The sequence below is a fragment of the Cydia splendana genome, chromosome 2 (assembly GCF_910591565.1).
Source record: "Cydia splendana chromosome 2, ilCydSple1.2, whole genome shotgun sequence".
Lineage (NCBI taxonomy): Eukaryota > Metazoa > Arthropoda > Insecta > Lepidoptera > Tortricidae > Cydia > Cydia splendana.
The window spans coordinates 26,875,541-26,893,945 of NC_085961.1; the positions used below are offsets into that span (position 1 = coordinate 26,875,541).

At 41.5% G+C, this 18,405-nt stretch overlaps 1 protein-coding gene across 24 annotated transcripts in view; it reads left to right on the plus strand.

Annotated features, from left to right (window-relative positions):
• LOC134806060 (protein tramtrack, beta isoform) overlaps window positions 1-18,405 on the plus strand; it is a 552,198-nt gene that overhangs the window by 227,555 nt on the left and 306,238 nt on the right. The window contains exon 5 of one of the 24 annotated variants that reach the window (XM_063779303.1): window positions 17,481-17,764. The exons of the other annotated variants lie outside the window; for them this stretch is intronic. Within the exon in view, the coding sequence (XP_063635373.1) occupies window positions 17,481-17,749 (269 nt within the window). The 3' untranslated portion in view covers window positions 17,750-17,764. Of the gene's footprint in view, window positions 1-17,480; window positions 17,765-18,405 lie in introns of those variants that run through there. 24 annotated transcript variants of the gene reach the window in all.

The following is an 18,405-nucleotide window of genomic DNA, read 5'->3' on the forward strand; positions in this document are numbered from 1 at the left end:
CCGTTAAGAGCGCTATTACATTTCGGCGTTGAGCGAGTTTAGGTATTTTACGCGCTGCGGCAGGCCGTGCGAGCTCAGTACGCCGATCCCTTCTACCACACTCGCACTACAATGATGGATTAAACATTCTTGATCCTTCGCGAAGCATATTGAAATCAACCATAACAACACTAACTGTACTTAACTTTTAAAGTTCTAAAATTGTTATTTGGTAAGTACGAAAATACTAAATGCAGTGCAAATGTACATAGGGGCTGTTCATAAATTACGTCATCTATTTTTGACGATTTTTGACCCCCCCCCCCCCTCAAATCATCCAAAAATCAAGCTTCGGATGAATCTGTTTCCTCCTACGTCATGTTACCATCATCCGATGTCCAGACCCCCCCCCCCCCCCACTCCTCCCATTTGAAACGACGTAATTTATGAATAGCCCCATACTTGTACTTATGAAGGTATATTACTCGAAAGAAATTATAGGTACCTACTCGCTTATTTACATGTTTCGTCATTGCATTTGGTACCCATAGGTTGTAAAGTTTGTATCAACGAGGGTTTAAAAACGAACTGGTACTGAGGATCTGATGATGATTAAGGTGGTCACGGATACCAATCAACTATGTAGTAACATGATTAGGCTCGTTTGATTCGTCTCAACAAGATCTTTGACACTGAAGATACACAGGGTCTGATGATGGAGCTGGAAGGTGGCCACGGGTACCAGTCTATCATGTAACTAAACAACTTCGTGTTTGGGCTCGTTTGATTCGTCTCAACAAGATCTTTGACACTAGGTGATACTCAGAGTCTGATGATGGAGCTGGAAGGTGGTCACCGGTACCAATCAACCATGCAACTAAACCATTTCGTGTTTAGGCTCGTTTTATTCGTTTCAACAAGATCTTTGACACAAGATAGTACTCAGGGTCTGATGTTGGAGCCGGAAGGTGGTCACCGGTACCAATCAACCATGCAACTAAACCATTTCGTGTTTAGGCACGTTTTATTCATCTCAACAAGATCTTTGACACAAGGTAGTACTCAGGGTCTGATGATGGAGCGCGAAGGTGGCGACGGGTACCTGTCTATCATCATCAGCTCCATCATCAGACCCTGAGTAGTATCTTGTGTCAAACATCTTATTGCGACGAATCAAACGAGCCCAAACACGAAGTGGTTCAGTTACATGGTAGACTGGTACCCGTGGCCACAGTCCAGCTCCATCATCAGACCCTGAGTACTAACTTGTGTCAAAGATCTTATTGCGACGAATCGAACGAAGCCAAACACGAAGTGGTTTAGTTGCATGGTTGATTGGTACCGGTGACCACCTTCCGGATCCATCATCAGACCCTCAGTACTACCTTGTGTCAAAGATCTTGTTGCGACAAATCAAATGAGCCCAAACACGAAGTGGTTCAGTTACATGGTAGACTGGTACCCGTGGCCACAGTCCAGCTCCATCATCAGACCCTGAGTACTAACTTGTGTCAAAGATCTTGTTGCGACGAATCGAACGAAGCCAAACACGAAGTGGTTTAGTTGCATGGTTGATTGGTACCGGTCACCACCTTCCGGATCCATCATCAGACCCTCAGTACTACCTTGTGTCAAAGATCTTGTTGCGACAAATCAAACGAGCCCAAACACGAAGTGGTTCAGTTACATGGTAGACTGGTACCCGTGGCCACCTTCCAGCTCCATCATCAGATCCTGAGTACTATCTTGTGTCCAAGGTCTTGTTGAGACGAATCAAACGAGCCTAAACACGAAGTGGTTTAGTTGCATGGTTGATTGATACCGGTGACCACCTTCCGGCTCCAACATCAGACCCTGAGTACTATCTTGTGTCAAAGATCTTATAGAAACGAATAAAACGAGCCTAAACACGAAGTGGTTTAGTGGCATGGTTGATTGGTACTGGTGACCACCTGCCGGCTCCATCATCAGACCCTGAGTACTATCTTGTGTCAAAGATCTTGTTGAGACGAATCAAACGAGCCTAAACACGAAGTGGTTTAGTTGCATGGTTGATTGGTACCGGTGACCACCTTCCGGCTCCATCATCAGACCCTGAGTATTATCTTGTGCCAAAGATCTTGTTGAGACGAATCAAACGAGCCCAAACACGAAGTGGTTTAGTTGCATGGTTGATTGGTACCGGTGACCACCTTCCGGCTCCATCATCAGACCCTGAGTACTATCTTAAGTCAAAGATCTTGTTGAGACGAATAAAACGAGCCTAAACACGAAGTGGTTTAGTTGCATTGTTGATTGGTACTGGTGACCACCTTCCGGCTCCATCATCAGACCCTGAGTACTATCTTGAGTCAAATAAATACATATAGAATGTCAGGTCGTTTCAAATATTTTTAATCCTGTCCGGTAGTTTATTAAACTGTACCATTATAAATTATAATACTATAAAAACGGTGCTAGGATCAAAGTCTCTCGTTGCGGTTTACACGCACACAGTATAGCGTTTTACGCGGCGCCCGCCGCACACAATGATAAAAAACCTCGTCGTCGCCGTTGAAAATGTGCGGAGCCGACCGACACACGTCCTGCCTCTACAAGCTCTGCCGCGGCACTGAGCTGGCGCAGCGCGCGTCATCGGTAATATAGAGTAGTTTTCAAAAAATTGCCAAAAAATTATAGTAGAATTTCATAAACACTAATGTATACCAACAGTATAAGCAAACGTTGCAGATTGCTTGAGTATGAAAATGACTTCGATATTAAGTAGATTTTCGTAGGAATTGACACTTGTTTCGGAGAGAAAATCGAGTTCGTTTTACTTTGATTTTCTCTTTCTCAAAGGTATGTAGGAAAAATATAGTTTGATATGCCTAAAGTACAGGGTATTAGTAATACAAAATAGCCAGGTTTAGCAGAGTAAAATTCTCAACATTTCCAAATAAGAGCTCGCCATTCAGTGCTTCACGGGGTTTTTCGGAAACGACCATCAGAAAAAAAATCATTACTAATTTAATAAGTCCTTTTTCTAATATTTACAACGATATTTATAAAGATAAGAAGACGCTTTTACTGGAACAAGTACTCATTGTTTCTAATAATGAGCGCAAAGTCCTGAATTTCGTCGACTAGTATCATCAATTTTGCATTATTTCGACTTTTCTTGTAAGAGCGCTCTTAATATAATGCGTTGGTAGGTACTCGTAACATACGTTTTAGGTACTAACATTTTTTCAGTCTATTCATCATTGCACAGGTACCTACTGACTATTTTATCATTCCCACAGTTACCTTCAGCACTTCAAACAGAGGCAACCCTGTCCTCCAGCTAGGCCGGTTCCGCTTCAGTGTGGAATCCAAGAATGACTTCAAGATTACTTGGGTGTGCAGCAAGAGGTCCAGCGCGGGGTGTCGCGCCCGGCTGACTACATTTCATGGGGAGATCATTAAGAGCATGAACACACATAATCACGACTAATAAGATACTGGCGCCAAAGAAGATCTGGTTCTAAGCTTGTCTTGCTTGTTCCAATTTGCGTCAATGGTCGCTAGTATTAGATGAAACTGCAAGTATGAACTTAATTTTTCTTATGGTATAAATCAATCATAAGAAAAATATAACAAAAAACGACGGGCCTTCGTTGGCGCAGCTACCTTAAAATATACGAAAATACTTAGTTTAACTCGCATCGAAAAGAAAACATTGCATGGAAACGACAACAATAAAACATTGTCTGCATTTGTCATTCCGATTCATTTTTTGATTTTGATTTATTATCAGTCACCTCATTCATTTCCGCCCCTGGATTCATAGATTAGGCATTAATTAAGAGTTTTTTCTACTTAATAGGCTGGAATGGTTGGAAGTAGGTACTTTCATAAAATAAAAAAATACAATTGTGTGTTGTATTTGGTTTTTATTAATTTGATGACCTACTTAGAGTTAAGGGGGTCTGGTGAAATTGACGATTTAACCATTGACATCCAATCAGGATGCCAGTAGAGAAGTTATGGAGAACGGGGAGAGGCCTTTGCCCAGCTGTGGGACACTCAAATAGGCTATATAAAGAAAAAAAACAGCTGATTATCATATAAAATTTATTGATAAATGTGGTTTATCCTCTACATTAGTAGGTATATCGGTACTTACTATTATACAGTATATGAAGAATATTACGCTCAAGGCCTGGCCAAACAGCCGGCGCGACGCAGCGCCGCGTCCGCGCCGCGTGATACCGACGCGATGCCTGTTCAAACAGGGCGGGCGCGGATCGCGCCGGCCTCACGCTCTCAACACGCCCTCATCGCGCGCGCGAACGCGGCGCGGCCGCGCGGGAACGCAGCGCACCGCTCGCTGCCTAGTGCCTAACGTCCGATCCGACTGATGTGACCTTGCGCGACGCGCACGCGTCGCGTGGACGCAAGGGGCCGCGCGGCGCGGGGCGCGACAGAAGCGGGGCGTGATACCGGCGGGACGCAGTCTGTTTGACGTCGGTAACCTGTTAGCATGTACCGCGGTCGCGCGGCGCGGACGCGGCGCTGCGTCACGTCGGCTGTTTGGCCAGGCCTTTAATGCAATGTTTTAGCAGTAAAGGAGTTTCATCATCATCATCCTGGCGTCAATCCCGGCTGTGCCCCCGCGCGGGGCGCGAGGACCCGGGGTCTGCCTTCCGACTCCTTCGTGACCACTTTGCCCGATCTTCGGCATCCCTGGTAGTGAGTCCGTTGGCACGCATGTCCTCGTTGACGACATCAAGCCATCGCTTCTTGGGCCGGCCTCTTCTTCCCGTACCGGGAGGAGGCGGCATGGCCAGGCATTTGTTACCCACGTAACTTGCCGGTCTGCGCGAGACGTGGCCATACCAACGAAGGCGACACTCTTGCAGTTTGTCTGCAATGTCACGGACGCCAAGACTACCCCGAATGTGGGCGTTTCGGACGCGATCCTTGCGTGAAACTCCGCACATCCACCGTAGCATCTTCATTTCCGTGACACGCAGTTCCTGCTTGTGCCGCTCTAGTAAAGGCCAAGTCTCGCTGCCGTACAGAAGGGCAGGTCTAATGATGGTCTTATAGACCTGTCCCTTCAACTTAATCGGCATTTTGGGGTCACAAATAACCCCAGTCATCTCCCGCCATTTGACCCAAGCAGCGGAAATTCGGGCTTTGACGTCGCTGTCGATGTCCCCGGTAGTGCTAAGTACATATCCTAGGTACTTAACTTGATCCGTGCGCTCGACCATGTCCACGCCTATGCGGACGGGTAGAGGATCTGTACTATTGCAGGCCATGTACTCTGTCTTCGCCACATTTAGTTTAAGACCGCCGTTCTCCAGCGACCCCCTCCATCTGTTCACACGCTGGACAAGTCGGCCCTTATCAGAGTCTGTCAGCGCGATATCATCAGCATACATGAATAGCCACGGTGGCTGCTCATGGTAGTCTCGGATGTTGGCTGACAGGGCGTCTAATATCACGCTAAACAGAAACGGGCTGAGCACAGAGCCCTGATGTACTCCAACAGTGACAGAGAAGGGGTTGGTGTCACCAACAGCGGTCCTGACTATTGAATCAGAATCGTGGTACATGTCCCGGATAGTGTCAATATAGGCCTCAGGTACAGCCTTGGACCGCAGCGCCCACCAGATCATCTCACGAGGGACACAGTCAAAGGCCTTTTCCATGTCCAGAAACAGGAAATGTAGAGGCGTGTTCTTTGCTCTGTATCCCTCCATGAGGGTCCTCAGGGCAAATACAGGGTCCATCGTTCCGCACCCTGGCCGAAACCCATATTGACACTCCGAGACTGTACACTCCTGTCGGAGCCGAGCATCGATTATGCGCTCAAAGAGCTTCATGGTGTGAGACATAACCTTTATACCGCGATACTTGCTACACTCCCGCACCGAGCCCTTACCTTTGAATATTGGAGTAATGATACTCAGCCTCCACTGGTTGGGTATCTTCCCGGTGAGGAGTATGCGGTTATAAATATCAGTGAGTATGCTCACACCCTGAGAGCCCATCGACTTCCACGCCTCTATAGCGATTCCGTCGGCTCCGACAGCTTTCCGATTCTTCATGCGGCGAAGAGCCGCCTCGACTTCCTCCGGCGTTATCGGTGGCACTAGTCCTTGATTCGGAGGGAGATCCGGAGGTTGCACCTCTTTGTGCTGGTTATTCAGCAGGTTGTGGAAGTAAGAGCGCCATCTCTCCTTTACCGCGCGATCCTCGCATAGCAGGTTACCGTGAGGGTCATTTACGCAGCGGCACTTGGAGATGTCCTGCGCCGCTTTGACCCTCGATCGTGCCAACTTATAAATGAACTTCTGCCCCTCAGACGTCTCCAACTTATCGTACAGAGGACGCAAGTGGTTATGTCTGGCTCTGGCTACAGCTTGTTTAGTGGCACGTTTGGCAGCCCTGTATGCCGCGTGGTCTTCAGGAGATCTGGACGCTTGCCACTTTTTAAAGAGGGCTTTTTTTCTCCCTAGTCTCCCTCTGGACTGTGGCGTCCCACCACCAAGTCTCCTTGTCAAGCCTGCGACCCCCTTTAGACACCCCCAGCACCGCCTTCGCCGCCCGTGTGATGGCTGCCTGAGTTCTATCCCAGATTTGCTGTACGGAATGGCCATCCGTCACAACACTGAGGTCGTTGACAGCGGCAGCAAACTCATGGGACTTGGATCCTTCAAGCAGCCACCACCGGGTTTGGGGGCGGCACTGCTCCCGGTATGTGCCTCGGGGCTTGACGAGCAGGTCCATCACAAGGACTCGGTGTTGGGCAGTGAGACTCTCTCCCGGTATGACTTTACAGGTGGCTACTTTGCCGATATAGTCTCTCCGAGTGAGAAAGTAGTCGATCTGAGTGGCGCTCCTCCCGCTCCTGTAGGTGATCAGATGCTCGGATTTCTTTTTGAAAAACGTGTTCACGACGGCTAGATCAGCAGCCGTACACGTCCGGAGAATTTCTTCCCCTTCGGGGTTACGGCTCCCGAAACCAAAACCACCGTGGACACGCCCAAACTCCTCACACTTCTCACCCACATGACCGTTCAGGTCGCCACCCACAACAACACTCTGCGACAACGGGATGCTTTGCAGCAGTTCCCCGAAATGCTCCCAGAACATCGCCTTGTCCGCATCGCTACAACCGGCCTGTGGGGCGTAGGCACTTATCAAATTGGTCACGACCCCTTCGATAAGCACCTCCACAACCATAAGGCGGTCGCTTATACGCTTTACGTCCAAAACGCTATCCCTGAACTCCTCAGAGAGCACCACCCCCACCCCGTTGTCCCCACTCGGAGAGCCCGTGTACATCAGCTTGTATCCATTCCCGATGTTCCGGGACCTGTTGCCTTTCCATCGAGTCTCCTGCAGGAATGCCACTGCCACCCTCCGCCTGGCGAGTACGTCGGCTAGCTCGCGGGAACGCCCGGACAGCGTGCCAAGGTTCCACGTGGCAAAGCGGACCTTTCGGGCTAACGTCTTTGGCCGAGCCCGCCCTTGACCCGGTAGCCCTCGCCCACTTATCGCAGGGGTAGGGCGATCCCCCTGCGCGCCGTTATGCGGCGGCGCCCTATCCGTGGTGCGTTTTCTTCTTCGACTTTCCATTTTTGTTTGGTGTTTTGGCTTTTTACACGCGGCGACTACCATCTGACCCGCGCAACCCGGGCAGAGCCGGGAGAAGCCGTTTCGCCATAGCCTCGTCCGTTTGTCAGCAGGGGGACCGCGAGCAGGTGAGGTTGACTTGGGCCCAGAGGATGGTGGTAGGGCCCCGAAACCCCCCAGCAGCCAGCAGTAAAGGAGTTTATTTTCCGATATTGCTAAGTCTAGAAGTGAACCTATCTTAAGTAAACCATGTATTCATGTTCAATATTACTTACAGATCTAATAATAACCACCAATAAGTTGGGCAACCCAAACCTCCTGCTCGGCGAGTACCGCTTCAACCGCTATACCGACAAGCGTCATGTCAACGATACCATCGGCAAGACGGCGTGGGTCTGTGTGAAGAAAAACAACGGCTGCCGCGCCAGGATCATCACTATTGAAAATCAGATTGTTAAAGCTAATCTATACCATAATCACTGATCTAATTAGGGTATTAGGAACTTGAGTAACTTGAATATCAGACTTAAGTGTCGCGGTATAGAAAGTGCCATTCACTAATCCTTTTATAACGTAAAAGGTAAATCCATTTAGTGCATCATATTCGATGGCACTATCTTGTGCAACGTTCAGTGAAGCTGAGAACTAGAATTATGGTTCAACAGAGCCACTATTTTTATTGTAATGCAAATGTCGTATGATTACTGTTTGTTGTCAACATTCTTTAATCTTATGTCTCAAATATCTAGTCAATAAGATAAGTTTATTATTACGTCACGTTGTTCTTGTAATTAAACATGGTTTATTTTTTATTTTTTCCTTTGTTGTTATTTTTTCAATATTAAGTTATTTATCCTATTTTCAACTTCTTTTCATTGTTTGTTTTTATAAGTAGTTGATACTCGTATTTAATCACTCTATGTTGGTGTCCCATAGGTACATCGGTATTTTCTTTTGTTACAGTGGTACTGCTAAAGTTCGCCAAGTCAAGATTAGGCACGACGGTTCTAAAGTGTGGTGACATTACGTTCTACAAGAATAAACAGTTCAAAAGCAAGATCACCTGGAACTGCGAGTGGAAGCTCAAGTTGGGCTGTAAAGCCAAAATTGTTACGGAAGATGAAAACGTCTGCCGGACTGATTTAAACCATAATCATTACTAATTTTTTTTAGTCTTTGGATTATGATCAGCCTCGAAAGCGATCGTTTCTTTTTATTCGAACTCCATCAAACCAAACTGAAATGAAAGCATGAACATCCACCTCAACTTCATTAGAGAAATTATTTTCAAAGTATATACACATTTTAGGCTTTGTACGTGATATTTAAGCAAAAAGAAAAATGCATCTTTGAGATAAATTTTGTGATACATTTGAACACCTAGTCACTAGTTAGTTACTTTCAGTTATGATGATGATGATGACTTTTCAGTAGATTTTTTACGTCGTAAACCATTAAAACGATGATGTTAGACATTCTAAAATAAGAGTTTTCTTCGAGATAAGGGTTTTACTAACGAAAACTGGTGTTTAAACTAGAAATTCAACAACAATCCCTAATTACAGGAATCCACTACGCTAGATCAAAATTCGGTCAAAACGTAATGGTGGTCGGTGGACACCGCTTCTACAAGACTGGCGGGACCAAGAGCAGGGGGTATTGGCTCTGCTTGAACTACCGACTCGGTTGCAAGGCCAAGGTCACGACCTTCGAGGACGCCATTATCAAAATGACCAATGTTCACAACCATGATTAAAGGGCGTCCGCCACGGAGCGGCTGCACGCACGCGGGTGCCATATATTGTGTGTAAAATCCGTCGCACGCGTCCGCGTCAGAAGGCTTACCGCGAACCACATTCGACTTCTTGCCTCTCTGTCGCACTTGTAAATTCGTACGTAAGTGTGACAGGGAGGAAACACGTCGAACGTGTTCGCGGTTGGCCCTCAGTTAGGGTTGCTCATGTTATTTATTTTTCGCTAACCCGCTCACCCGCTTCGTGTAACCTTGGTTCCGTTCAAAGTTGGTTTAGTTAGATAATTTTATTTCTTTATCTCGTAAAATGTAAAGTTGAAAATATATTGGCTATGTAATAAACTAATAAGTATATTTATTTTAATAGTTTTAATAAAATAAAAAGAAATTTTAAGTTGGTAGGATTAATACCCAAGACATAAATGATTTGTAAATTAAATAGAGGTTGTGAATCATCGCTTTTTATTATTTAGCAGAACAACATGAAATCAAGTAGGGTTGTTTTGATAAGAGATACGTAGTTTTACCTTTTTATAAGATTAGTATTTGGTATTTGTGCTTATTTAAAATGTTGCTTTTTAACAGGTCCCCTCGATAATTGGCTAATTATCACGACTTCAGAGAAACGTAACCGGCAACGAATGGTAAACATGAAGCCGGGGTGTCACAAATCCTGTCGTTTTGAATGTTCAAAAAATTTCCCTTACGAAATGAGGTCGATATTTTTCAACGAATATTGGAACTTAAAAAAACACGAAGATCGTAGAGAATACTTAAAAAGATCAGTGGAGGTGTTACCAATAAAACGGAAGAAGGTACATCATGAGTCAAGACGGTTATGTACTTACAGGTATTCCCTTCCAAAGCCTGACGGAGAAAGAGTCCAGGTGTGTAAGAAAACGTTTCTGGATACTTTTGATATTTCCGATCATCGGGTGTTCCGCAGCTTTAAAGACGAAAGAATGAATGTGACTCAACCTACTCGTAAAAGCAAAAGAGGTAGAAAAAAATTGAGGAAAGAGTGAGTGAAACTATTTATCATCATTCATCAGCATGTTAAAGAATTAAAAAATTAATAAATCAATGTCAAAAATTTTAAATATTGTTTACAAATGTTAACCTAAATTATACTAAATTATACCTAAAACTAGGGATGTACCGACTAGTCGGGAAAGCCGACTATCCGGCCACATTTGTAGTCGGCGATTAGTCGGCGACTAGTCGGCAAAAATGGCCGATTAGTCGGCACTTTATTAGTGCAAGAAAAACAGAAAAAAAAAGAAATCAACAGTCAATATTTACCATATGTTTTATGTCTTTTTTACTAAAATACCTATTCAGAGGGCATTCGAGAACTTTTGTTCATATAATTGACTGTTTGATCGTTATCGTATGTTGGTGGGATGGTGTTTTCCTCTACAGGTCGATCTCAACTGATTCTCGTGTAATATCATGGGCAAGTTCGATAGTTAAATAATTTTATTATTATTCAGTACTAGCTTTTGCCCGCGACTTTGTCTGCGTGGAATTAGTGACAACAGCTAAAGTAGGTATAGCGCTTGTATAATGCTAATAGTAATCATTCAATTCGCGCATTGCTTACTTCAATTACTAGGCAATTCGTTAACTCTTTCAATTCCACCCCCCTTTGCACTCTCTTCAGGGATGATTTCCGACATAAAAACTATCCTATGCCCTTCCCCGGGACTCAAACTATCTCTATAACAAATTTCAACTAAATCGGTTCAGCGGCTTAAGCGTGAAGAAGTAACAGACAGACAGACCGACACACTTTCGCCTTTATATTATAGTAAGTATATATTGACGAACTATTAATGTTATTGTAAAATTTAGAGACTTAGGCAGGGCACGTTGATCGTAAAGTCGCTGACCAAGGGGATAGGTTCTTAACTGGCGACTACGTACGGGAAATAGAGCCTTGGAAATACCTCCTACAAGCTGTACGGATGGTCTGCTCAGGATCGCAAAATAAAAGAAAGACAGAAATTGAACGAGGATTCTTGTGATAGGTCTTTGAAGCTGTAGAGAACACCTTTTAGCCAAGCTAATATGATGAATAGCGCGACCAAAGGAGTAAAACTATTGTTTTTCACCTGAACTTATACGAAACTAATGATCTGGCCGACTAGCCGACTAGTCGGCCGACTAATCGGCCATTCGAGAGCCGATTAGTCGGCTAGTCGGCTAGTCGGCCAAATCAATAGTCGGTACATCACTACCTAAAACCCACCTGCGCCTTTCCAGGTACAAAGGTGTCCATTGCGCTCGACACGTTGAACTTAGAAATGACCCGTATGTCAAAGTGTATATTTCGTTGTACATTTTTTACAACATTACATTTTATTTATACCGCAACGTGTATTTTTGCAGTTTATGTAGTATTTGGAAACTTCTTTTATTCCATTATAGATAGGTAGTTCAAAATTCAATTTTAATTTGTTCTTCATAAAGGAACTCAGGACTTAGGAGGTAAGTTACAAGGGTAAGAGACATATTCGGGTAAAATAAACGCTTTTAGGGTATCCTCATACTGTTTCTCACTATGTGCATGTTTTAGGGGCAGTAGCGATCCTCCAAACTCGCACGGGCAAGCCACTGCTGAAGATCCAGAACCACAGATACAATCTAAAGCGACAGATGGACCGCAGGGCGTACTGGACCTGCAACAAGGCACCGAAGGGCTGCCGAGTCAACATCACCACCTTTGATGACGCCGTCATCAAGGTCGCTAATGAGCACAATCATCCATAGCCTTCTGACAAATGAGTAAGGAACTAAATTTTTCTGCAGTCGGCCCTTTTTGAAGAAAATAAATGATATTTAAAATATTAAAAAAAAAACTAAAAATGTGGGCTGATTTTGATAAGAAAGACTCAAAAGTCCATAATGAGCTTATAGTCTAAGTCTACCTTAGTAAAAATACTAATATGTAAGTAATTTTGGGTCTAGACTTAATACATTTATAGGTAATATGTAAATTGTGATTATTATAGTCAAATATTTGTTTTAAGTTGGTTTAATCTTAAATGTAGTATTTAAATACCTACTTTAGTTTTAGTATTTACTAAATACCTGACTAATTGCATGTGTTTACCTGCAATAAATAATACTGATATGAGGCCTTCTTGAATTGGCTGTATTTTTTTACCTTATTTGAACGGTAGGTGTTCGATAATAACTATAGCTGGTCAAGCAAATCTTGTCAGTAAAAAAAGGCGCGAAATTCGAATTTTCTATGGGACGATATCCCTTCGTGCCTACATTTTTCAAATTTGCCGCCTTTTTCTACTGACAAGATCTGCTTGACCAGCTATATGTAGATATTTTTTTGTCGTCACATCTTACGTCACGCTTATTATTATACCGCACCATCATACAACCTATTGAAATGCATGCTAATCTGTAGGTAACTATCCGGGTCTCAAGTCGTCTTAGGGCCACTAGCACCATTCACTAATCCAGGGTTAACCGGTTAAACCTGGAGTTACCATGGTTACCAGTAAAATTTGACACTGGGTATAACGGTTTAACCGGTTAACCCCGGGTTAGCAGGATGGTGCAAGCAGTCAAATTAGTTTTTAATAAGTTGACGCACTTAAAACTTTCGTTGTTTTTCAGATAGCAAATTTTGCGATATGGTGCAATATGGTGTGTCAAAATTCGGTACCAACATACTGGTGATTCAAGGCCACCGGTTCTACAGGAACAAGAAGACGAAGACGAAGGACTACTGGGTGTGTTCGAAGCACCGCGAGGGATGCAAGGCGAAGGCGACAACCATTGAAGACGAAGTTCTGTCAGTCACAAATGTGGTCCACAATCATTACTGAAATGAATTTTATCAGAATCTTATTCATATCTCTTTTTTTTATTCAGACATTATAATTTATATCTTATATTATAGAATTAGAAGGTAATTTATATGTATTATTTAATGATGTTTTTATAAATTGGCCTATTTAATAAAAATATTTTGTGTTGTAAAATATATAACATATATACATTATAATATGTAGATAGCGCTTGATCGACAGTTTTTTGGGTCGATCATTCAAAAATGCTTAATATATGTAAATTTATAAATTAAGCCAAGTTGCACTTAGGAAGTAAGTAGTTGTTTCTTATTCGATATAAATAATGATTGAAAAATCTTTACTTTTATTTATATTCTGAAATTTTTTGCGTACCTATTTTAAAGAAACTTGTACGAATATTCTTTTAGTGAATGATTTAAATAAGTATATATTTAGAAAACCTTAATAAAAATTAATATCAGAGAGGCAAAAAAGTTTAGTCGTGTGGGTTGCGATGAGAGTCGAAGGTTAAAAAGCTATAAAGCTAAAAACATAAGTTCAAATTGAAGGGTTTAAAATGGTCAACTAAAGAGATTTTGTTGATCATTCGGTTTCACAGAAGTTTTGATACCGGTGTTGACTTCAACAAAAAGGTCCTTAATGCATTCACATTGATGGTTGTCCAACAGTTCGCTTTGAATCAGTCCACGGTCGCGTCCACCTCTGTTACGGCGGTTATCGGTACTCAAAGAACCGCACGGCCGGCATTAAGATCTGGTGGAAGTGCAGCAAACGCCACCGCAAGAAATGCTCGGCTTCTCTCGTCACCGTGGGTGGGACGCTCTTGAAAGTCGGCTTGATGCATAATCACTGACGACCCTGCATCGGGATCTGATCCCGATGTCTTGGACTAGGAAAAAACGATGGAGCGGAAACGCTTCTTTTTACTCATCATTTCACTTTTGATACAGATCTACCCAAATTGAACCAAAACTCGAAATGGGTCTGTTAGTCTCATTTTATTATTATATAAAGAGACTTCCATTGGTATTAAAAGAAAAAAAATCATACAACGGGCTCCTGTTATACGGTTCTTTTTGTTGAAAGTATGTATTTTATTGAGTAAGTAAATCAATATACAAAACCATTTTTATATTTCTTACGTACCTACCTATTTTTAAAACGTTGTTTGTTGGTAGGTATATAAGTATGTTAGGCTAGGAAATAGTGAGAACTGTAAAAAAATCAATTATTTACACAATTTGATATTAATATTTAGGTAATACCTAAGCTTTGTTAAAAATATTGAGTAGGTAATATATTTTAATAAAATGCTGAATTTTATTTCAATAGTTTTGTTTGTCACTTTGCCGCGAAAATGTAATCTTTAAAGATTTTAGTTATCGTCTGGTTACACACAATTTTTGAAACCAGTGTTTTTGACTCCGATAAAAAGGTCCTTAATCACTCACATCAATGATTCTCCTACAGTTCGTTTCAAGGAAGTCCACGGCAGTCTCCACCTGTGGTACGGCGGGTACCGGTACTCAAAGAACTGCGGTTACGGAGCTAAGACCTGGTGGAAGTGCAGCAACCGCTACAGCAAGAACTGCTCCGCGTCGCTCGTCACCGTTGGTGGGACGCTCTTGAAAGTCAGCTTGATGCATAATCACTGACGGCGCAGGAAATATTATTGCCGTTGATACCGAATGAGACTTGAGATAACAATATATCATTCCGTATCCGTCATATTCTTTTTTATTAATACTTTTACGATTGTCGCTGCTTTGGGTCCCTCTTCAAATTATAATGGGAGGAGGAGGATGATCCGCTCTTGAAAGTCGGATTGATGATGAATTGATGATGCATAATCACTGACGCTGCTGCCTTCAGCCTATTATCAGTTCTTCTCATTCAGTAACGAGACAAAAGTTAACGAAATTCTGTATCCATAAAGTGTATTTGAATTTGTAAAATATGGATATAACGAGTATGTTATTTTGCAATAATGCGTTGCGATTACACCTGTGCAGGCATGATGGACTTAGATTGGAATATAATAGGGCATCATTTTTTTTTTTAATTTTATCACGGATTTTTGAGAACGTTTGATAAAACGGAATACAGATAAGAAAAAAACTCGTTTTAATATCATATTATCATAAAATATATTACTTACGTTTATATTACTATAGTTACGAATGTTATGTTTGTTTAATATATACAGTTAATATAATTGTTGTAATGTAAGTCTTGGGCTGTTTTTATATATTTTTTTCAGTAAGCCCATGTCTTATATTTCTTACTTATTTTTTGAAATGTTGGATAATATATATTACCCACAACAAATGTATACCATTGCATGGTTAGGGGGTAGTGAAGGCAGTTAAAAAGTAAAACATTTACCCAACTGGATTAAACGATTATTGTTAATGTTAATTTTGTGTTTTCAATATGAACATACCATCATTTAATTGTAATAAATCTTATCACTAGTCGGTGCATTATATGAAATAAAAGGATATTTTGATATATTTCACGTGAAGAACTTTACCTACCTATATGTATTAATGAAGAAATGAAATTCATTTTTGTATCAATATGTGTTCAAACGCTACGTTAAACGATTTTCGCCCGGCGTTATTAGTCAGTTCAATTTAATAAAAAAATGTACAATAACACTTTTAACTATGTATATATTTTCAGTATATTTTGGCGTGTCCCACAAGGGCAACCCGGTGGTGACGATGGGAGGATACCGCTTTAAGAGGACCTCGGCTTACGGCATAAAGACGTGGTGGCACTGTATCAAGAGATCTTCCACGGGATGTGCAGCTAGCATCAGTCTGGTAGAGAACCATATAAGGAGATTTAACTGTCAACATAACCACTAAATAATACCAGTACTGTAAATGCACCGAACTATAGTCCAGTACTACAAGTTCAATACATAATTAAGTATAAATTGCAATGTATTTTTAGAGTTTTTCCTTTGCAGTCATACCTGAACTCATATTCAAATTAATTTTGGACCATAGTTGGGAGCTTTTGGTTTCTAGTTGGGTGGTGTTGCGGTACATAATTGCGGCTCGTTATCATCTCTTAGCCCGCGGAGTCCCTCGGACGCGATATCGCGTCGATGAGTTACTTTCAAGTCCCACGGACTCGATATCCCGATATCCGATATCGATATAACGCATGTATAAAGTGTAAGAAAATTAAAAACCACTTGAACTTGTATTTTACATTGTCTATGGCTGAGACTCGAAAGGTTATATACTCTGACAAGCCATTTCCGTCAGTAGAAAAGAGCGGCAAATTTCAAAAATGTAGGTAGGCGCGAAGAGTTATCGTCCCATAGAAAATTTGAATTTCGCGCCTTTTTCTACTGACAAACTTGTTTGACCGGCTATATGTATTATTTAATGGTATAGTTTGCCAGAGCAAGCAAATTTTATGAAGCTTTTTTACTTTTAGTTAACATTTATATTTTTTATGACTAACATTTAGAGGAATATTTTGTAACGTATTTATTAAGTACTTAACGTAACCAAAACACAAATTTACCAAATAAGCGTTGCAGGGCAACAACCTACTACATGGCAAAAACAATTAGGATGTTTTCTTTAAATATTAAAGTAAATTAATGGAATTCAATATTTCGCAAAGTGCCTTTTTAAATAAAACAAGTATATGGAATATTAAGTTTGTAATATTATGTTTAAGATATATGTAGCTGAATAAAGTGGCGCCAAAATTGTTACAATGGTGCAAGTAGCTAGAATTAACTTACACAGTTGATAGATAAAATAAAAATTAATATTGAGGATTTAAAAAGTACACCGTTACCATAACAAATAAGTAATATTAACTAAATAATTTTATTATAAAGTTTCAAATTATTTGAACAGTTGTCAGTCAGTGACAGACTCTTGATTTTAATGGTCACTAATTTTCTATTATTAGACGGACAATATTACCTGAATTTACCCGATTCATCTGAATAATTCCATATTTCGATGTTATTAAGCCAGACTTAATCTTATTTACATATATCTAGGAAGTGTGTGTTATATAATAAAACTAAAGTTATTATTAACTACATATATCCCATTTTGATTTAAGACATTTTTGTTGCCATATAGTAATATGTGGTATGGAACTATTTTACAGGGCCTGTTAATAGGCAAAAAGGGCACAGGGCTAAAGCCAAGGTTTGAACCAAGGCGAGTCTAAAATCATAAAATTGCATTAATATACCCAGGAGGCTATGAAAGCAACTTTTAAATAAGAAGTACTTAAATCTTTCATTTTTATTTCAGGACTCCGACTGGCTACGTTCGAGACGACCAAATACGGCAACCGTGTTCTTATTTTTGAGTGTTACCGGTACCGGAAGAGGTCAGACAGCAGGGGCCCCAAGTACCGCTGGTGTTGCATCAAGCGTTGCTCCCACAAGTGTCCTGCTACTGCCATCACCCTTGAGGATCTAGTTGTCTCCACCAAATACGAACATACTCATCCTCCTGAGAAAGACCTAGAATATGCGATAATCCCAGTTACGTACGCGCATAGCTACATTCCATCCTAAGAGAGATGTAGGTTTTCTATACTAAAACGTGATGTTGTTTTTAATAAATGTAAAGAAATAAATATTTTTGAATAGTACTACAGTTCTTAGTCAAACTTATATTTTACTAAATACTAATTCTGACACCAATGCTGCATGTATTGCGAGCAGCATGGTGCATATTAACACATCTCTCAAAATTTAAAACTTGATACCTACCTCATTCACCTGAAAACCTATTTTTATTCTTCGTTGCTATGCTATTCGCACGTTTACATTGCACATTGTCACTGGCCATATTAAATGTGTGGATCAAAAGTTTTCCGTTACAGAGTTTCGTATTTATTCTAGCTTTTTGTACGCCGTTTGGCAAAACATAGAGAAACTGTATATATATATATATATTCGCAAATCGACTTCTACTATAATTTTTCCTATATTTACAAATAAAACACTTTGTTTCCATGACTTCTCCCAGTTGTTAATCCCTACGTGTATGTGTAGCTATGTACCAGGGATTTTAATCCTGACCACTTTTTAGACGAGGCACTAATTATAAGAACGGGGCGCGGTCACCCGAAGCTATTATTGGACAACCATCTGTTCACGAAGAACAAAACTTGGTCGAACGGCCTCAGCGCACACTGGGTCTGCAGCCACAAGAATTCAGGGTGCAG